This window comes from Desmodus rotundus, chromosome 2 (genome assembly GCF_022682495.2).
Source record: "Desmodus rotundus isolate HL8 chromosome 2, HLdesRot8A.1, whole genome shotgun sequence".
Lineage (NCBI taxonomy): Eukaryota > Metazoa > Chordata > Mammalia > Chiroptera > Phyllostomidae > Desmodus > Desmodus rotundus.
Window position 1 is genome coordinate 101743960 of NC_071388.1, and position 22633 is coordinate 101766592.

The following is a 22633-nucleotide window of genomic DNA, read 5'->3' on the forward strand; positions in this document are numbered from 1 at the left end:
CTTATGCTGTTGTCAAACAACTCCTTTCCCCTGCCATCTGACACATTTGTTACTTCATGCTACCAGTGAGATCTGCACTTGGACTTCTGCCCCGGTTCTTCTTTCTCTAGATCCTCACCAACTTCCAGCAACATGTTTCTTTCATTCTGATGTCCACAACAATACCTTTGAAGTGACTTCACTCCTAGGGGCAGTTTCATAGTAATTGACTCATTCACTCACCACATTTTTTGAGCACCTGTTTGTCAGGCACTGCTCTGGGGTGGAGATGCACAGTGAACAAACAGGCCAGCACCTGCCCTTATGAAAGCTAACTTCTACTGAGGAACAGGAGAACCAACAAGCAAGTGTAAGACCAACTGACAACATGGCGTGCACTGTCTCCGCTGGGCACAGCAGTTATGATTGCTCGCCTCTATGTTTCCAATTTGACATCCAGCTCTTCCTCAGTCTCAGCATCAGAAAATTATTTCCTCTTTCTCTCAAACCAGTAGCATGGTTTGACTTCCCTTTTGGGAGCCAAACAACGTGATAATCCCAGACACTAAGGTTTTACCTGTGGATTCATTTTCAGCATATTTCCGGATAGCTAGTCTGTTGCCAAGCCCTGAGAATGACTCCCTCAAAATTTCGGTCACAACACCCCAGGCAGGCCTTGATCACCCTTTCCTTAAATCCCAGTAGCCTCCTAAATGGCCTCCCTGCCTTCTGGGATTTTGCCCTGGCATTTTACTTTTTCTACTGACAACAGATTCATCTTCCTAAAACATGCCTTTCACCATCTCACTTGTCTGTTAAAAGCCTTCAATAGCACATTTACTAGGGTAAAGTATAGGCCTATTTCCGGACACATTTATATGGCTTTCCCTCCTACACATGATCCTGTAGAGACCCTTATCTGTTATACATACTCTAATGCATTTACATTATATTGAATTGCATGAAACTGCCATTTTTGTGTGTCCAAATGGTTGAGTGTTGGCAATGTATGTTTCAACCTCATTGTACTTACTCAAATCATTGGTTACCTGTATGACTTTCTCCCATGTTATACTGTGAGTTCCTTGATGATCGTGTCTTGGTCTTAATGGTGCTCATGTCTTTACTGTCTATGTCAGCCGCTGGCACATAGTAACTACTGGGAATTGGGTGCTCCCACCCATGCCATGCTTTGCTCGGGCTGCTTCATCTCCTGAAATGCTCACTGACTTTGCCTAATCACATCTGGCCCACCCTCCACTGCCAGCCTGACTCAAGCCTCCTTCACTTAAATGCCCACTACTTCTCCACATTAACCTCCCACCACCACCTCCGAACTACCAGCATTGCTCACCCTCAAAATCAAATACATTTGACCCATGAACAACAAGGGGGTTGGGGCAATGCCCCCTTGCACAATGGAAAACCTGTGCATAATTTTTGACTCCCCCCAAATTTAAGCTTTGCTAATAACGTAAACAGTCAATTAACATGTATTTTGTATGTTATGTGTATTATATAGTGTATTCTTACACAAAAGTTCTCCAGAGAAAAGAAAATGTTATTAAGAAAGTCATAAGAAAGAGAAAATATACTTACAGTACTATTCATATTTATTTTTACATATTTGTGTATAAGTGAACATATACAGTTCAAACCAGTGTTGTTCAAGAGTCAAAATTATTTTATTAATTTCCAGGGCATACATTATACATTTTACTTTGTATTTGCCACATTGATTAGCATAAAATTATACTCTTAACAATGAGCTGGCAGATCTCTGTTTCTAGCCCTTATCTTTCACCCTGGGATTAAGACCCCATTTCCAACTGTCTATGGCACTAACTGCACTCAATCAACAGAACTGAAACTAAACTCATCATCTGCCATCTCCCAGATCTGCTCCTTTTCTAACACCCTCCTCCATAGCTTGACCTCTAAACCCTCTTGGTTTTCCTTCCTTCTCGATCCTTCTCCTGAAATAACATCGCAGTGGATCTCACAGCGATTACACAGTGTTGGGCCTGGCTTTAGGTTTTCATATACTATAAAAAGTCTATTCCTGGGAGCTTCAAGAGGCAAAGCATGTCTCTCAAATCACAGTAACATGCCCTAAGACCGAGAGCCTCCTGATACACAGGCATCTTCCTCCTGTTGCTGCCCCTCCTCTGGGTCCTTTGCTGTCTGCACACCTGTCCTCTAACATAAGCCTTCTGGTAGGTATGAATGATTATCTTTACTAAAATACAAAGATGTTTCATATTATAATTGCTGTTGTCTACCAATCTGTACTGCATCACTGTGTCCCCCAAATTATTTCTCTGTCCTGATAGCTACATTTCAGATCTCACGAGGAATGTTGTTGGAACATGTCTTCATTATTAGAATGATTTCTTGAGTCCCTTCCCTTGGCACTTTGTGAGACAGCATCTCCTTCCAGTTTGCTATTGTCCGTGGGCTAGTTTTTGTCCCAGCAGCTGAATCCCGAGATCCATGAGGACAAGGCTCTGTGTGATATCCTGTGTTATCTGCAGTGCACTGAGATAGAGTTAGGTATTCCCGGAAAGTGCTCAGGAAATACTTGTTTGAGTGGAATGTGTTATGTGTGTAACTTCTGTTTGTGTATGTGTATGAATTTGTGTGGGTGTCTAGATGTGTTTACCATAAATGCTCTAAGAAATATTCATCTATGTGGTCCGGGAGGCCGGGATATCTTGAATATGTTCCCTGGCCACCAGACCCATAACATGATAAAACAGTAAGTCATGGGCTCCAAAAGTCCATGGCTGGACTGTCACAGGTGAAGGGCCTACCTGAGCTCAGCCTGCAGTGACTTTTCTGTCCCACCTGCTTGGGGTCTTCTTTTTCCCTCTAAACACAAATAACTAAATTTTCTGTTGAACATAAATTGAAATGTGTATGTATATATATGTGTGTGTGTTTGTGCTTATGTATGTCTTACAGGGTGGTGCAAAAGTAGGTTTACAGTTGTTCATACTGGAAAATAATACAATAATTAACAAATAATAATACAAATAATAACAAATAAGAATAAACTCTGTTTTGTGTACTCACAACTGTAAACCCACTTTTGCCCCACCCTGTGTACACATACATGTATATACATATGTGATTGCATGTATGTATATATGAAGGAAATACATGAAAATATAATAAATAGTGGTTGTTTCTGCATGGTGGCTTTTTCCAAATTCTCTCTGATAATAAAATTACTTTTATTAAAAAAACCTTTATAGACATTATTTTTAAATGATAGGAAGGGACACGATTATCAGGTGGTTGCTGAGGTCCACCCTATGTGTGAAACAAAGACAAGGAGACAAGCAGGTGCCTTGTAGGGTACAGGCTGATCAACTGTCAGTATCTCAGGATGAGACAAAGTGACCAGAGGGTGAATTGAGGCCAAAGTGCAGGCTGGACCAAGATTGTGAGCAGAGGAACCGGTAACTTTGTTTGTGAAGGTCAGGAACCTTGGTCAGTGGAAGGAATGAGAAGGAACATTTGGTTGGTGGAGGGTTGAGGGTGATAAGGAGATGAGGAAAATCTTGAACAATACTTTCAAGTTCATGAAGAGATTTCACGAAGACATATGCAGTGGGAGAGAAAGAAAGCAGACCTGTTTCAAGTTTGGTTTTAATGCCCTGTGGTTCCAGAGGGAGGGCTTCCCAGAGTGAGTCAGTGTCAGACACTGGACCCAGGCTAGGAGGACACAGAGAGCTTTCATTAGGGACATGGGTGAGCCCTGCATGGGCAGCAAGTTTGCAAATAGGAAGTGTGTCATTAGGTCAAGACCCATGTCTCCCCACCTTCCACGTCCCCCTCATCTCTCCCAGTCTAAGTACAGAAGGAATGTTCTCTGGTAAGAATTCTTGATAAAGAGGCTGTTTCTAACCTTTCTGAACTTGAAAGAAAGCAATTATATATGAAACAAGTACCTTCAAGGACATTTCTCCCACTCTACCTGGTTTCATTGTTCTCTCAGCGGGTCCCTGAGCAGAGGGAGAAATGGAAAGAGAAAAAACAGGAGATTGACTCGTCCTCTTTCTCACTGTGGCTGATATCCCTGGGGTGGTTGGTGTGCTGGAGGCAGGCAGCGCATCGCCTATCCCTGTGGAGGGAGGCCAGCTCCTCCTACAGGCCTTCCTCCTCCACCAACTTCAGCATGAGGAGCCTGGGGTCAGCAGGAGCAGCAAGGACCCACATCTAGAAACCAAAAGGAAGCCCTTCAGGCAGAGTAGAAAGCATGAAAGAACAAATAAGGTCACAAGATCAATCCTTGAAAAACAGCTAAACAGAAAATATATTTCATGGGGTTTTTTTAATATCTTTTACATATGCACAATTCAGTGTTTTTACTGTTCTGCACCTCAGCTTTAATTCTGTTGGCTATATCCCGAAATTTTCCAGTCTGAGCTCTACTTTGAAATCCGAGGTGGAGGAACACAAACAGCACCCAAGTCCCCACCAAGGGACTCTGCCCTGCCGCCCATCTCATGGGAGAGACACAGTCTTTTCCATCAGAAGTCCCTGCTGTAATTGGGCAGGCCAAGTGAAGTGCAGAGGCTGCCTGCAAGGAAATTACCCATGGCATAAACCATTGGCAATAACAACTGCCTTCTGCCTTTCTTCCTACCTCCTAATACGAGTCTGGCATTTCATGTACAATCTCTCATTTGGTCCTCTCAACAGTTCATCAAGGTAAGTATCATTATCCTCATTCTGCAGAAAATGTCACTCAGAGAGGTTAAATAACCTGCCCAGGGTCACACAACCAGAAAGTGGCAGAGCTGAGACTTGAGCCCGGGTCCTTCCTTGGTGTCTACTATGCACACAGCCTTCTGCTGGCTAAGTCCACTAAAGAAAACAATTGGACGATTCAGGCAAAAACACACAAAGTAATATTTAGGCCCAAAAGGTGTAAGTCCTATTGTTTCCCCCTTCCTGATCCACTGAATGAAACATGCCTGAATTAAAATTCCAAAACATTCCATGTTCCATGTGTTGCGTGTGTCAGTCGCTTACTGTCTTCTGTGCCTAGCAGAGCAAGGCATGCATCAGGAGTTTAGGAGAGGCTGTTTACTGTGTCTTGGCCATTGGAGTAGTAATTCAGGCATACCCTTGCCTCACTGATTTCCTAATCCATCAGATAGAAATATGCAGAACATATAGTCAACTGAAGATGCATTTAAAAACCTAGTGCAGAATTGCCCCAAACTCCTTGTGGAACAAGAAAAAGTATAAATCTATAATATAATAAATATGTTCCCTATTCATGGCTATTTTTATTTCACCAGGTGCCCAGTGATGTCTCTTGCACACCAACATTGGCAGGACATCTCTCTGTAGCTCAGGAAACTCATGTTATGAGTGTCTAGTATTAGAACGGGACCCAGGGTACACTATATCAGTGTGTAAAGTAGTGATACCAAGGGGTCTGTGCCTGAAGAGTGGGATGTGGGGGAAATCTCAGCATAGACCCCTCTCCCTCCAAACAAAGAATGTCTGGTTAATAAAAGCCACTCCTGTCAAAGGAGTCTTCTTTGTGGAAAATGGCGAAGACAAGGACTTTTGGACAATATGTGCTGGCAGATGTGAAAATGCAGTTGAAACATTGCAAAGCTTAGGTGTCCCAGTGATAGAATGTTTGGGACCTAGAAAAGGCCTCTGTGCTAAGGTTTCCCCAAACCAGGGAAATATTTCAAAAAGCTAATCCCAAGCCTACCTTGGCCTAGGGAATCATAATGCCAAAGATACAGGGTTATTAGATATGGACGATATATGTGGTTCCCAAACTAAGAGTTCTTTTTCTAAGTAACAGAAATCATTACTGTTTCAAGTAAATTTAATGGCCTTCTTTTTTTCACCCTTCCACTTAAACTTTTCCCACTAGCCCTTTCTAGGCCAAATTTAAATTTTATATATACACACACACATACATACATATATATGTATATATATATATACACATATATATATACATATATATATATATCAATAAGATTCTGAATGACTGTCATTTTATCTGTGCATTGGTGCTAATACCTCTTTCAGGGTACCACCTGGGCCCTGTACAGTAGTGGCTTCCTATGTAAAAGTGTCTAAATTTCCTCATGGTTTTAGAGAACAAGTATCCAGTTGTCCTGCAGGTATTTATTTCTCATATGTCTCATGTATCAAACCATCATCAGACCGATTTGTAGTTACACAGAGACAGTCACAACTTGAGGTTTAAGAGGAGATGCGACTTGAATGCAAAACCCAATGAATATATATAATGAAGTGACTAAAAACACTTCTAGCTAGGTCCTCAAGAATAAGGTGGATCCTCAAAATACATGAGGGGTGCTTTCCAAGACCTTTGGCCTCCACAAGCATACAAACATACAAATATCACTTTGCAGATGGATTCTCCCTTACAAGAGACAGCATAACCTGGTGGATAAGCACAGCTTTGAATCCAACCAGCCTCAATACAGAGCTCAGCCCCTCCACTTGCCAGTTGTATGATCCTGGGCAGGACCTCTCGGTGCCTCAGTCTGCAAAATGGGGGTAATGGTATTACCCGCCCCATAAGGTGTGGTGCAACGCATGGGAAACGATGCATGCCGAACACTCTCAACTTTGCTTGGCACGTGCTAAACATTCAATAAACATTAGCTGTTTATAATAAGGATAATAAAATAATGAATAAATTAGACATTAATAAAAGCAACAATAAAATATTTTAAAAACTGTTCTCCCCTTAAGAATTTTAACAACTGCATAAAGAATGTCAAATTCAGTATTTCTAAAACTATTAAATTCTGCCACTAAAATAAATTCTATAACCCTTATAATACATCTATAAACTACACTGGAAATGATAATGAATTATGATGGAGGGGACTAGCTAATCCAGACAGCTGATGCCACCCCCCACCAAACCCTCCATGAATATAATGCAGCATGAAATTAGACAGACCTTGTTGCCCAGTAAATGTGAGCTCAGTGGCCACACTACCTTCACCATGAGTTACTTCGCAGATGCATGTGCACAGCTCCTGGCTTTCTTCTGTATCTCATCTGCCTTCTGAATCCTAAGTATCCTCTGTCTTGGCTCACAGCTCAGGGTAACCACCATTTGAACTTGATGCCGAAGTGTTTTCTCTCCCTTAATGAACAGTTTTTGCTCTGCTGGAGTTCTTACTAAGAGAGTTTCAAACTGTTTTTCTTGTTTCTGTGTGGCAAGTATGATGGAGCCTTTGACATCACAAGCTGAGCCACAGTCATATGTGAGGTCATACTCTTTATCCTGAACTTTTCTCTTGGCTAGGAGCCACTCATCCAGTTCCACTAGAAGTTAACTTTCTTTGAGGGACCACTGTTCTTAAACAACTCATCACTTCAGACCGCCCAGTAGAGAGGATGTAATCGCACTGGATTACGGAAGCTGGGTCTGTATCATGGCCCATCATTTGCTCCCTCTCTCACTCAGTGGCCCATTCCGTCAACTGGCCTCATGCCTCAGAAAAACTACAGATGACCATATGTTGTGGACCCTAGAAACACTTGAAATAATAAATTTTAGGTCCATTACTGCTAAAAATCTACCACATAAGTGGGTAAACTTTTCTAAGTTTTTGCCCCAAATTGAATGTTATAGTAAGACTTGTTGGTAGGGTTTAGGAACCCTAAAATGGTTGAAATAGGAAAACAACAAAACAAAAAGGCATAAAATAAACACTAATGATCACTACCACTGAGACCTCATATTTAATGCACCTCTGTTTATATTATTCCTGACTCTGCTCCTGTTTCTATGCCTGGGACGTTGGGAAGCCATGACAGATCTGCCCTGCAGGGAATAATGCGAGGAACAGTGTACAGGTCTGAGCCCTCGCAAAGTTAGCCCAAGTAGCCAGTCAGCCATCCTCATCTGGATCCTGGACCTGGTTGGCTGCTTCTGAGCATTCCCACCAAGGAGTGTCCTACAGAGCGCTGCCTACTCCATTACCTCTTCTACAAAATGACTGTGTGTTTGCCACATTGCACTCCGTGCACTGGGTTGCTAGAAATACAATAGGTCGCACTGATGATTTCTGTTTTCTATAAAGGGCTACGCGATCTCATGCAAAGTTTTGCAAAGTCATATGCAAATCACAGAGCCCCGGCCCTTTTCTTAACAGGATGGCAACCTTGCTCCTCGGTGGCACCTGGGACCTGGAGATCCTTTCTCCACTTACGTTTAACGCGCAGCCTGGGACTTGTCCCTGCAGCTCTCCGGGTTAGCCGTGCCGCAGTTGAGACCTCCCACCTGGACTCCCATCACCCACCTCTCTTGAGACTGCTCTGGCAGGGCTGGTGTGGGGTGCAGCCTTTGCTCAGAGGGCAACATGTTTCAAGCAGAATCTGCCCACCCAGGCCATGGGCTCACCCCTCAGGGCTCCCTGCTTCTCTGTTGGGTTCAATTCGAGGTTGCCAGGCTTCTTTCCAAAGTCTAAAGTGGTGGGATGGTAGGGAACTGTGAGAGGCCTCATGACCCAAGGTACTCCCCCCAGCTCTCAATCTGAACACCAGGTACCCTAGGGCCCTCACTGCCCTAGAGGTCCACAGTGTGAGTGGGCAGGTTCATTAGAGGGAGATACTTGTCTCTGGAGTTTTTCTCCAGGTTGAACGTTTCTATTGTCAGTCACCCTCAATCTGGAAAGTCCCACTGTTCCAATCTAGCCTGCCTGCCCCACATCATGAGAAAGAGGGAGGAGGAAGGACTGATGGTTTATGGCAGAGAAGAAGAGGGTTAACTCTAGCTGTTCCCAAACATTGACCAGAAGCATTTCCCTGACAAATGTTCTATCTGCTTCAGCCTACCCAGGTTTTGTCAAGATTTTCTAGTTTCCTTCCTAACCTCGCTCATTCCTGAGGTCTCTGGTTCAAAGCCCACCCTCCCTGCCTTCCATTGTTTCCAGATTATCCTGTTAGGGGGTGAACGGGAAGTAGGAGAAGAAATAAATGAAACACTCTGGCAACATGTTGATCATTGAGATTAGATGGTGTGTCCGTGGGCATTCATTTTACCATTCTCTCCACTTTTGTATATGTTTGCAATTTTTCATAATAAAAAGTTAAAGAATAAAAAAACTCCTTCAGCTTCTGAGACACTTAAGATAGAGCCCCCACCCCTAACACAGAGTTTCCTGGGAACCACACGCTAAGGCAAGAGACAAAGGTGATTCCACTACATATATATATATATGTATATTCATTTTCTAATTTTTTAATCCCACTGCTTTATTTTCAACAGACTAAACCTTATTTCTAAGAGATCCCGAAGTTGGGCTTATTTCTCCCAGCTAGGCTATGGGGGAGGGCTGGGTAAAGGGTTCCCTAAAATTCTGAAAGTTTACACTTCTATGTGTCTCACAATCTTGTTGTGAGGATGGGACTTGTTCAGTGTTCTGAACTTTGAGGAGGAAACGCGCTTTCAATTCAAAGTGTCATTCTCTGGAATTGCACCTGGCTCAGGAAAGGACTGTCTTTGTACTTGAATTAAATCCAATGGAGAACCTTAACATGGGCATTTGCATGACTGAGAATTGCTGCTGTCTTTTTTCCGTATGTCACTTTCTTGAATGTGTTCTAATAAAATGATTCTAAAGCAGGCTGTTGATATACAGTGATTTATAAATACTTTCTATTGAGTGCTGAGGCCCTTAATTTTCTGCCAAGAACCCACCCCATCCCATTTTCTGGAAAGATCTGTCTAGCTGGGGACAGACACCATCGAGCGTCCATCTGGCATGATGGCAGCACCCCTGCAATTACAGTCACTAATAAGAATTATGTCAACCACAGTAATTTTGTCTTCTGGCCGCCTAGCAGCAGAACTTACTCTCCAGAATAAATATGGCCATATGTAGTAGATGAGTGTGGTGAAGAGTAGGGGAGTGGAGGAGGCAGGGTGGGAACGGGAGTATAAATAAATCTGCCAGGGGACTGAACAGGGGAGGAAGCAAGGTGGAAGGAGAGACAAAGGCACCAAAGTTTAAATTCTTTCTGTTCAGTGATACATCTTGGAAAGTTAAAAATGGTAATTAATGGTTAAATTTTATTTGCAAAATTGCACCATAGCAAATTACAAATCTCAAAATCTCATTAAACAAAATGGACCCAAAAGGAGAAAATATGTATTTCCAAATGTAGTTATTTTGAGAAGCACTTTTTATCCCAGTCTTTATCCCCCTTCAGGCAGACAGGTGAGGGCACTACCATAGGCTAGTAACAGACTTAGGCCAGTTCTTTGGGAAAGGAGGCCTTGTTAGAAACCTTACAAAGGGGCGGGGAAGGCCCAACCAGACAAGGAGGCTTCCATTCACTGATCACCTTTCTCAGACCAGAGGCTGGGAAAGCACTTGCTATACGTTATCTTCTCTAATCTTCACAACCATCCTGAGAGGCAGGCAGTACTGTCTTCATTTGCCAGATGAAGAACCTGAAGCTAAGGGAAGTAAATAACTTGTACAGACTCAAAAAGCTAGAAAATAGCAGGCTTGCAATTCAGATTTGGTCCCTATCCCCAAACCCATGCTTTCTTAAACCACAGAGCTGATGGCCCACTGCCCAGACTGGGCTCTCCATTGCACACTGCCATGGTGCTGGCTTTAGTGAACTGTGCAACCTTTCTATGCCCAGGGGGTTGGGAGAGAGGTAAAGCCAGCTCAGGCTCTTTGTGCAGTGGGAGATCCCTTCCAGGCCAGGGTCTTTGCAACCCACATCCATGTCTCCCTGGGACTTCACTGTGTAGAGCACAGGCTAATGAGGCTGAGATCACCATTTGGTTTTCATAGTGATGTGCTCACTCATCAAATATTTGAATGTCTGCAGTGCTAAGCATTATGAATTAGGGGAGCAAATATGTAACGACTCAGCCCCTGTTTTCATGGAGCTTACCAGCAGAAGGACAAATGTTAATCAGGTAACACATGAATGGATATGTAATTACAACTGGAAGGGACCTTGGAGATCATTGAGATCAACAGATGAAATGGGACCCAGAAATACTAAGCTGTTTGCCCAAGCCCATATAGCAAGCTAGGGGCAGGGTGCGGACTGGAGCTCAGAACTCGTGATTTTTATTTATAGACAACTTTTTCCCCACCTTGTCACACTCTAATCTGTTGCATACCCCTAGACTGGCCCCTAGCCCTGGCCAGCCATATAAACATGTTGATCAATCAGTACACTATCCCCATACCTAAGAAAAACCACATGGCATATTTTGTAATGATAAACAGCACAGTGAATGAAACCCCTGAGGATGGCATTTACCAAGCCTTGTCTGCAGAGTTCAGAGCCCAGGAACAGAGAGACAAGGCTCCCATGCTGTAGCAGCACTGCCAAAGAAGGATGCTTGCAGTGTTTTGGTCTGACCCCAATATTTTCTCATCTCCCAGGTTCAGCCATCATTTATTCACTCATTAATTCAACAAATATTTATTGAGGGCTCACAAGGTGCCAGGCACAGTTCTCAGAACTGGGGACACAGCAGTGAACAAAAAGGACTGCCCTCATGCAGCATGGGTGCTACCCAAGGGAGATAGACAATAAACAAACAAGTAAATAACACGCCATCATAGAAGGTGATAAAATGCTGTAAAGAAAAATAAATCAAGAAAGGGAAGTAGGGAGTGCCCAGAGGTAGGGGAGCATGTGGTTGGGAAAAAGATCTCCCTGAGAAAGTGACGTTCCAGGTCATCACTTTACACACACACATAGTCACATGTGCAGTATGATTTGAAAAGTCACATAAGCCTTCCTCTGCCTCCTTCAGAAAAATAAAGGCTTCTCAGTAGCACATCCCAGAGCCCAATTCCAAGCCTTTCTGTTTTTTTCCTTTGAGCTAAAACAGTGGTCATCACACTTGTATACACATCAGGATCGCCCAGAGGACTTGTTAAAACACAGATTGCTAGGCCGTACTACCATACCATTACGTGGTTTAGTAGTCTGGGATGGATCTGTGATTTTGCATTTCTAACAAATTCCTAGGTGACTGGTGCTGCTTCTCCAGGGGCCACACTTTGAGAGCCACCAGGTCAAACCATTATAGCTGTTAGATCCCTGTAAAAATTAAACTATTATCTGAGAAAAGATGCATCCGTTTGTTAGGATCTATGGATCTTATCAAAGTAGCTATCCCAAGAACAGGCCGCTTAAGAAATGTGACTCTTTTTCTAGCTGGGGTAAGTTTCAGAAGCCACAGCCCAAGACCCCCAAGCACTGATGAGTCAGGGCAAAGAACGAATCCTGAAAGGGTGGTGACAACAATACTTCATTGATTGTCTATTAGCGCTCTGCATTGTCCTAGCATTTAATACTTTTACAAGCCCTTTGTCCTCTACTCTCTTTTTACACAGTTAAACTGTTAGGTAGGCAAAGCAGGTGTCATTATTACATTTTATAGATAAGAAAATTGAAACAAAGCTATTATATGGCCTCTCTTGGGCATCAAAGATGAGAACCCAGGTGCCTCACACTTAACTCAGTGTTCTTTCTTCTTCAACACTTTTCATAACACTAGCTCTAGCTTTCTCCTGGGGCTTCTGCCCCTGAGTCCTTAAAATCCAAGACGTATAATCACTCTTTGCCTGTTGCTCTGTTCAAAAATCCTACTTGTTGCAAGTAGATTATCCATGTGGTTAACTGTGGCAAATACTAGGCCCCGCATGATTTCTCTGCCACAAACACATTTCTACTCTTCTACTGCCAGGTATTGTTCAGAGAAAATGCTAACTCATTTTAGCATTAGCCTAAGCTAGAACTAATCATTGTGAAAGCAAACCTGCTGGGGGAAAGCGCACCTAATACTTTCCAAAGACAAATAGAAATGGCATTTTGATTATATGTACCATTGCTTCCATCCCATTAGTAGAGAGAATTGAAAGTTTTCTGTGTCACTAAAACTTACAGCAAAATGAAAGTGGATTTTACTAAATGTGATGGCCAGGGTATTACATTTTCAGATATTTAAAAAGATCAAAAAAAAAATCATGGGCATGAAAAATATCTTCCAGCACTTGCCCTTCTGGTTATTTTCTTCAGTTCTGCACTGACTCCTCAGGTCTCCCAGTGAATCTCACAGTGACCCATGGGTTACAATGAGCCGTCTCTCTTCAGCTTCCACCCTGTTTTTGACCATCCAGGAGCTTATGGTTGTGGAAATTTAATTTCTGAAACTGCCCTCATTGGTCTCTCAACCCACTGGTATTCTCACATCTCCCTCTGGTACTGCCATTGGGAGGACTCATTGATTCAGTAAGCATTTTTTAAGCACTGAATATGCACTGAACCCTGTAAGAACCACTGAACAGGCTACAAAAATGAGATATAATCCTGTCCTCAAAGAACATAGTAGATTCACGCTCTAAATTATGTAGATATATCAACATTCAAATATATTCTAGATGTAGATTATAAACCCGTGTGAGCTTCTCCCCATTTTTATTCTCTGTACTTACCTTGTGCTGAAATAAAGCTAACTGATCACTTATGTTAGATTCACCACAAAGGAAAGGAAATAAAACTGGGAAGAAAAGAGTGGAGTGAGGCAGAAGCTCTGCTCTGTAGTTCTGAGCACACATGGAGATCTGCACCACCAGCGCCAGGCCTGGTGACAATGGGGCAGCGGAATCTAAAATCTGCTCTAGATACTGCACACGTGCATTATAGGAAATTAAATATGTAAGGGTCTTGAAGCTTGGGCAGTCAGAAGTCCCATATTGATGAAAGATCCAGTGTGAATGTGTTATTGCTGTTTTAGAGTCTAAAGTATGCTGTAAAAAGTGATGCTGTATTCCTTAAAAACAAATAATTCATGTTCACTGCAACGCAGGAACTGAGCGCGTAAGAAAATAGGTTGGATTGGGTGGGGGTGGGATATAGAGGAGTCAATTAGTTGGGTTGGTAGGAGAGAATCCATGAGAAGAGATGCAGACAATAATCTAACAATGTGTGTATGCATGAATATGTGAGCCCTTTAAATTCATAATCCCAAAAGGAAGGCAAGTTTAGAAAACCAAAAACACAGTCAGAAAATAAGGATGAGCATATAGCTCTGGTGACCAAGCAGCTGAAGAAATACCCCTGACCCACCTGTCTCCTAGGAATGTGCGTTAGCTGTCACTCCCTCAGCACCTGCAAGGAGCTGCTCAGGCTCTGACTCCACTCTGCTTTAGGTTGGGCTTTGTGAATAGTGGAATTCCAAGACAAGGACCCAGGGCAGATATGCAGCCGGCTCTCACATCAGTCCTTTGGACCTATTTCTTACACCTCTGCAACCCGGACAGAATTTTCACAGCACAGGTGCTGTATCCAGGCTTACCAATGACCATCAAGGGTGCTAGTGGCATGATAATATAGCCAGGCCTAAAATGGGTATATGGACATGGATAGTGGGAGCGACAGGGAGAATTTAGAGGGTTTAAAAAGAGCAGTGATGGGGAGAGAGTCTCCTTATCTGCTTTTGAGTTTGGGGGATGGTAGGATAAGGATTGCTATTTTATTTGTAAGGATGTCCATGGACTCTGGTACTTGTTGATGGTGACCCTTTAATGAGCCTTACCCGCAAGCCTAGTGTGGAGTTTTTAGACGTGGCAGTGCTAAATTCTGCTGGGTGGTGGCTACAGCACACATCAAGGTGAAAGGAAGTACCAGGGTGGGGATGGGGACTGAAACCTCGCTGATATAGAAGCAGGATTTAGACGTCACTGGTGTGGCACTCTCACTCAGAGTGACCCATGTGCATGGCATTCCAGGTGTTGCTCTGGTGTCTCCTAGATTCATGAGGACTTACATGGGCATCCCAGCCTTGAAAGGAGCAAGTTGGTGATAAAATTGATTTGCAGTTAAGTTCTTCAAGGCCAGCTAGAAGTTGGAAGTGTAAATAGGAGGCTTTGTACTTCCCAGATTCTTTTTGCATTTTCATTTGGTATTGAAAATACTGACATATTGCTTTATTTGTTGGTATTTCTGGGACTCCAATCAACGAACTTTTTGGAAAGTCGTAGATATAGGCCTCAAGGCCAGGCTATCAAAAATGATCTAAGTATGCCCTGTCCACCCTGCAAGGCCACACAGGCATGATTAGAAATGGAATCGGTCATTAAAGAGGGAGGACCTTGCGGGGTCTGATTGATTGGTTGGTATAGCAGAATATAAGTGGTCACATCCCAGCTTAATGGCACAGCACAAGATTGCTTCTAGGACCAGGCAGGTGCAGAGCCTAGGAGAAGTCATCAACCTAGTGTTTCTAGCTTCTGAGGAAGGCATTTTTCAGAAATTAAAGTGGTAAGTCTCATATGGAAAAGTGGCTTAGAAATTAAAGTGGTAACATAATTGGCCCAATTAGTCTGATGGTCTTACAAAGATGATTGCTTAGACCATCACTACATGCCATTTCCCCATCATGCCCTAGACCTTAGATTTGGCTATAATTGTCAGAAATCTGGCTGATTTCTCCTGAATTAAATGTCTTATGAAAGAACGGATATGCCAGCAGAGGTAGGGGTGGGGGCAAGGGGTTGAGATAGGATAGTATCAATAGACATTGGACACATTGGTCTCTAGGGGTGTCAAGGGTTATGCCCAAAGTAATGTGATGATTTGGGTTCTAGAGGGTCCCCTCAACTATCAGAGATTATGGGAAAGGCTAATACATCCTCAGGGATCAATCAGGGGTCATTCATCCAGAAAACAAGAGAATGGATATTGTTAATAATTACTGACTCAATAATACTAGATATCCATCATGCCATGTATTCAACAAATATTTATTGAATATATACTATGCACCAGGTACTATGCTAGACAAGAACAACTACAACAACAATAAAAAGGCAAGAATTTGGATCCTCATGGAGCTAACATCCTCATGGGAATGTAGACAAGTCAAATATATAAAATGCCAGATGATACATGCTATAGAGAAAAATATAGCTGCAGGCATGTGGTGAGGGGAGGACCTAAGTTCTCATGACTGATATAATCAGGGATATAGAGGGTAATGAAGTTAGTCCAGATGGTCTCAAGGCCAATGGTAGTGCTAAGAGTGTTGGAGGGGCACACTCCTCTGCTAGGAGCACACACAAGGTTTTAGAAATCTCTCTTCATTACTTCCCAAAAAACCATGAAGACTTGGGGAGGAATGATCTGATCTAGGAGCAGGCAGGAGCTCTCAGGTAAGATGGTCCTTCCCCCAGGCTTCCTGTCTCCATTGTAGCCAAGAATGTGCCCAGAAATATGCCCCAGAAGTAAAGTGGGACCCCAGACTATTCCCCCAGCCTCCACCAGGAGTGAATGGGAGCATTTCTGATACAGTATTAGCCTAGGTTAGAGGAATCTGGATTTCATTCAGGGTGGTGAGGACCTCACTTATGATGTGATCAAACATCCCTCAGTATTCACATTGTGAGATTCTTGAAAATAAATCCAGGTATGGTCCAATTATAAAATAAATCTCAGAACCCAGAGTTTAGGGAATATACTATTCATAAGTGTCAGAAAGCTCAAATGGGTCATTGCAGATTCTGAGGAGTGGGATAAGGTATTTGTTTTGTCCTTAAATGGTTTAAAATATGAATTCCCTTCGGTTACCTCCCTCAATTCTCAGCAGGCTGCAGGGCCCCTCAAGTCTAGCTTGATAAAGGTTCAGCAGCAGCAGGAAGAATAGTTTCCAACCACGTGTTTGGGGCAAACCCCAGTCACCAGTACAAGGGGACAGAGTTCTTTATCACAAAGAGCAGAGGGCCCCAGAAGACTCAGTGAGGAGATGCAAGAATTCACTTCAGAGTCTTGGGCCTGCATAATCGATATGTTCAATCCAGACAGCAGGAATTATGCTTAGTTAGAGTTGTAGTATAAACATAGCTTCCCTAATTCCTCTTCCCAAACCTGACTCAGGACCCATTAAACTTAGGCAGCAGACTTGGGAGTTAAGGAGAAGCTGGCTGTCTCCTCCCACCTCCATCGGTATGTCCTCAAAAGAGAAGCTTTTGAGATTGAAGCCAAATGAGAGAGGAGCTCAGAGTACCAACTCATACCCTTCCACTCATTGTGTAATTCATTGTGTTTCACCAAATGCTAAGCCTTATCTCTGGACAGATACATTGCAACACTAAATCCAGAGAGTTGTCTGTTATAGCTGTATAGAAAAATTACCAATGGTGTTAGTAGCTCCTCCAGGAAAGAGCTGCATGGGACATGTTCATTCCAGCTCAGGTCTTGGTCCAGGAGCCAAGTGCTGTCATGAGAAACAAACTGGCATTCTCCCTGTGGCTGCAAGAAATCAGTGGTGGCATTTGGTTATTTTTTATTTATTTGGATCAATACATGTGCTCAGCAGAGGTGTTCTGACCATATAGGTATAGGTCAATCATCTTTTGTCCTGTTGTGATAAAAACTTGGTTTTCAACATGACCCAGACCTCATCTGTAGGACGTAAAAACTTTGAACTTGCATGTAGATGTAAGCAGGATGAAGAACTTGTGTAGCGGTATAGGATCCATGTCAAATCATACTAGTAATTAAATGTGTCATTGTTACAGAGTAAGTTCCATGAGAGCAGTGATTCTTGTCTGCACTTCCACTGCTGTATCCCCACTGCCAGTAGTAATGCCAGGAACATAGTACATACCGCGAATACAGTCGCACAGTATGTAGAGCAAGGGCAATCTCCTTCATGCGCAGCAATACAGAGAGAAATATTCTCCAGTTTTAGTGCAACCAGACTGGTAGGCAAGTGCCTTCATTGCCCTACTGGGGAGTGGGAAGGTGCCCTACAGAACAGAGTCATGTTTAGCAAAATGAAGGAGCGTGCTGCTTGATTTTGAAATAATGCAAGAGTAGAAGACAGGTTTGGTGCATGATCTGGTAGGCAGAGTTAAAATTTGTAACGGAGGGTAGGATTGATAAATGGAGAAAGCAACTAAAAACTAAGCAAAGCCCCAAGGCTAATATTCAAAGAAGCAAGTGAATAGTAGAAGCCCAGGTGCACAGCCAGGTGTGGGAAACTACTGTGTATTTTGGTCACTAACATTTCAGAAGTCTAATAAATAGCAACTCATCTCTAAAAAGTGTTTTTTTAAAACATCCTCACCCAAGGATGTATTTATTGATTAGAGAGGAGGCAGGGAGAGAAACATCGATATGAGAAACATCAGTCAGTTGCCTCCCCTATGTGCCCCAACTGGGGATTGAATCCATAACCTAGGTGTGTTCCCTGACTGTGAATGGAACCCACAACCTTTTGATGTACGGGACAACACTCCAACTGACTAAGCCATCCATCCAGGGCTCAACACAGTTTTTATTGTACTCCCTACCCATGAGTTGTCTTTTTTCTTTTTAATCCTCACCCAAGAACATTTTCCCATTGCTTTTAGAAAGAGAGGAAGGGAGAAAGAGAAACATTGATGTGAGAGAGAAATATCGATTGGTTGCCTCCTGTACATGCCTTGACCAGGAATTGAACCTGCAACCTAGGTGTGTGCTTCACTGGGAGGCAAACCCACAACCTTTCAGTTTACAGGACGATACTTCGACCAACTGAGCCACACCAGCCAGGGCCCCACCCATGAGTTTTTAAAAGTACCACTTGACTTCTGTAGATCATTTCTAATTAAGAATGGCAAATGGAAAGACTGAAAAAGGAAAAGCAGCAAACCAGCAGAGCACAACACCCTCAAAAATGAAACAATTGCTATGAGAAGTCATATTTTAAAAATGTCTCTCATTTGGTTTACTTCATTGAGTCAGTTGCCAATGAGAAGGAGTAAAGTTCGAAAGACAGCATTACTGAAAATGCACTTCTCCTCTCTGCCCTGGTCCACCCCTGTGCTCATGTTTAGAGTTAAGCATTCCTAAAGCCCCAGGAAGTGAAAATGTGAGAATTGATGCCTTTGTTGTGAGTCAGCCCAAGAGATGTTGTCAATAATGAGTTCTGATGTCAATTTCCTGATAGCAAGTGAAGCTGGCCTTCAGCTTGATTTTATTGAGCTTTAAGGCTGTTCCAAAAGTACACATAAAGTATATAAAATATGGCTCTTCACTAAAATAATTGTATAGTCCAATTGACAGAGAGAAAACATAAACACTCAAAGAAAGTTCACACTGTGTATGACATGGATAGCTATTCATTAGCCTGAGAGGCCCCAACGCTATTACTGATCTCTCCTCCCTCTGTATCTACCCAGTACTGAGGATGAGTCATAGCACGTAATGGCAGTAATCTTCAGGGTTTTAAAAAACTAATGATATTAATCATGGTAAGAAGAGTAACACAACAATAACAAAATCCAGTAGGCCTGCCCAAATTACATTTAATTTGTATATGTCTGCATTTGTCTTAGGATGGCCCCACTGCATCTCTATCCCTCTCTAGTCTTTGTGTTTCCTGCCTCTCTCTCAGTGTTCCTGGACTCCTACCAATGTCCGTCCCTAAGACAGTTTCACCCAGAGAAGAGAATAAAAGCAGATGTATCTGTCAGAATAAGTTAGGTCATGCTGTGATTAAAAAACAACAAAGGAACAAAAACCAAAAAAAAAACTCTAAAAATATTGGGGGCTTAAAATAGGAAGGATGTATTTCTTGCAGCACCGCATGTTCATTATGGGTTGTCAGGGGCTCTGCTCACCATAGGGAACAGGGACTCTGGCTGATGGACCAGATTCTAAAGTTACCAACTACCATCTCAGACAGAAATAGACTTTTGAAGGCTCCTGACCCACAACTAAGTGATCCAGCCTGGCAACGGCTCCGTGTCCATGGTCAGAACTACTCAACCAACAGGGGCCAGAAAAATAAGTTAAGTTATGTGTCTAGAAGTCAGAGAACTAGAAATATTTAGTGACATCAGAATGAGTATATTAGCAGTTAACATTAATTTATATTTGCATATAGTTTATAGCTTAGCTCTAACTCAGATTTTCAAATTTTGGATCTACTCAGCCAGGATGGGTATATGTGTGTGAGGGAAGGGGAGAGAAAGAGAGAGGCAGAGAGAATTTCAAACAGATACACTGAAGTGACATTATTCGTGTTTAACTCATTGTTTGCTTTTTGTTACTTCCACTGCCTAATTCCCACTAGCCCCTGGCCATGATGCGATATTAGACCCTATATGTATTGGGTCAGTGCTTCTGTCAATGTCTAGTCAGAGTATAAAGGTGAGAAGCCTTCCTGTTCTTATTGAAACTTTTTTCATACTTAGGGAGCCAATGGAGGGGGGTGCAATATCCTGCTGAGTCCATAGGGACATGTCTTAGAGCTTAATTTATTACATTATTTATATGCTAACCTGTAGAGTTCTCTCCTGGCATCTGGCATCACACTGTACAGAGTGGTGCTATAGATGTGAACTTATTGAATCCCCTATGGCAAAGTCACTGACTAATGTTATCGCAAAGGGTGTTTTACCGAAGTGTAAGAACATGATCCATGTGCCCCTTTGCTCCTGTTATAAGTAGTGGTATATGATTGCATGACCTTTTTCTAGAAATCACATGGTTCCTCCATTATTATTAAGTACCTTATGGTATTACTGGGAAGCCAGGGCCAGCCCTACTATAAACCACATTCAAACTGTCTTTAAGCAGAGGGTATTAGACACAAGAAGACCAGGCAGGAAAATACAGCACTGCAATCGGGTGGAAAGAACGTCGGTTGTAGTCAGGAAATTTGGTTTTGGTCTTAATTCTATTGACTAGGTATTGGCTTTGAAAAACATTTTAGTGAAATCATCTATCTTCTCAAACCCTCAGTTTACTCATCTTTAAAATTAGAAAGTAATAGGATTTATCTCTAAATTTTATTCATGCTTAAACATTGATTTGCTATTACTGGCTTAAGTGAAACCCAGAAGTATGACTTTTACTGGTAAAAAAATCAATAAGCATACATCCTAAGTAATATAGAATTGAGAAAATGATACTTATAAAAATGGATAACAGTTCTCTATACAATAATTATCTGCATTGATAAAAGAGACATAGTCCTGTATAACAATAATTTTGTTTAATTGTTCAGATTTAAAATACAGGCTGTCAGAAATTTATATATATGCTTTATTTTCTCATTCATTTATTTAACCATTTCTTAAAATATATACATTGAAACTTTACCGTGTAATCAGCTGGGTTAAAATGAGCAGAGAGGGGCACAGGAATTGAGGATATTGGCAAAAGCATTACTGAAATCCAAGTTTCATAGGAAGGAAAGTGATGAAGAGACAGTGTCAAAGAATTGTGAGAAAGGAGAGGGCCCCATGAACTAGAGGTCCCAATGGGGTTAAAGGAGGGCCATTGTAAGCATAATTAAATAAGTTGGAAGAAAAATAAGGAAAGAAGATTTGAGATTTCTGTTTCTGACCAAGATAGAAAAATAAGAACCAGATATACTCCTTGATTGAAACAAGCCCCCCCCCCCCCCCCCGCCAAAAAAAAAACCCTGACAAAATAGAAGAAACAACCATTTTAAAGATACTGGACAGCAGACAACAAAGGACAATGTGACCCCTGAGCGACAGGAAATAAAGTGAGTTCTATGAATACCCCAGCTTACTGCCTTGAGTTTCCAGGTTTCCATGCAGGGAGTGGTAGCCCAGGGGTCTCCGTGAGTTAAGAAGATGGATTTAAAAGTTCACTGAGATTGAGGCAGCTAGACTTCACAAGACAGAATAGTGGAGGGAAGAAAGCTGCACAGAAAGAAAACTTGGGAGATTTTCAGAAGGTCTCCCTCAAGTATTCATCAAAGTATTGATCGTAACATGTATATGAGGAAACTACCCCAGGATGGGGAAGAATTACCTGAAATAATTAGAAAAAGAAGAGGTACCCAGGGCCTGTTTGCACTAGCCAGACTAGAAAAGCTCAAATTCACAGGGCTTCAGGTAGAATATTCAGAAGGGTCTTCTTACATTAGTAGTGGGGAACAATAACGCCCAGAGGAACTAGGCTCTGGTTCTGCCTAACAAGCCTCAAATGGTCCAGACCGTTTCAAAATAACTGCATCCAATAAAGTAAAACCACAGTGTCTGGCATCCTATCAAAAATTACCAGTCATGCAAAAAAGCAGGAAAATATGACCCACCCATAACATGGGGGGAGAAAATAAATCGAAACTTACCCAGAATTCACACAGATGTTAAAATCACCAGACATGGACATGAAAACAGTTATTGTTAAGGGTATTGCGTGTATTCAAAAAGTTAAGTAGAAACGTGGAAGACATAAAGAAAAATTCATGTTGAACTTTTAGAGGTAAAGACTACACTGTCTGGGGTGAAAAATAACCTGGATGGGATTAATAGTAGATTAGACACTGCAGGAAAAACCATAAGTGTACTTGAAAGTATAATAATAGAAACTGTCAGAAATAAAACAGAGACAAAATCATCATTTTTTTTAAAAGGGCAAAGAATCAGTGAGCTGCGGAACAACTTAAAGCAGACTAATATAACTGGAGTTCCCCAAAGGGAAGGAGTATATTAAAAAAATTTTAATATTTCAAATGGTAATGGCTAAAAATATTCAAATTTGGTAAAGGCCCTAAACCCACAGATCCAAGAAACCCAATAAACCTCAAGCACAGAACTATGAAGAAATC

The 22633-nt window shown here is 42.1% G+C and overlaps 1 protein-coding gene across 18 annotated transcripts in view; it reads left to right on the forward strand.

Moving 5' to 3' along the window:
- KALRN (kalirin RhoGEF kinase) overlaps positions 1-22633 on the forward strand; it is an 838419-nt gene that overhangs the window by 643139 nt on the left and 172647 nt on the right. For 5 of the 18 annotated variants that reach the window (XM_053918456.2, XM_045186022.2, XM_045186023.2 and 2 more), the window contains exon 34: positions 8166-9862. The exons of the other annotated variants lie outside the window; for them this stretch is intronic. In XM_053918456.2, the coding sequence (XP_053774431.1) occupies positions 8166-8228 (63 nt within the window). In that variant the 3' untranslated portion in view covers positions 8229-9862. Of the gene's footprint in view, positions 1-8165; positions 9863-22633 lie in introns of those variants that run through there. 18 annotated transcript variants of the gene reach the window in all.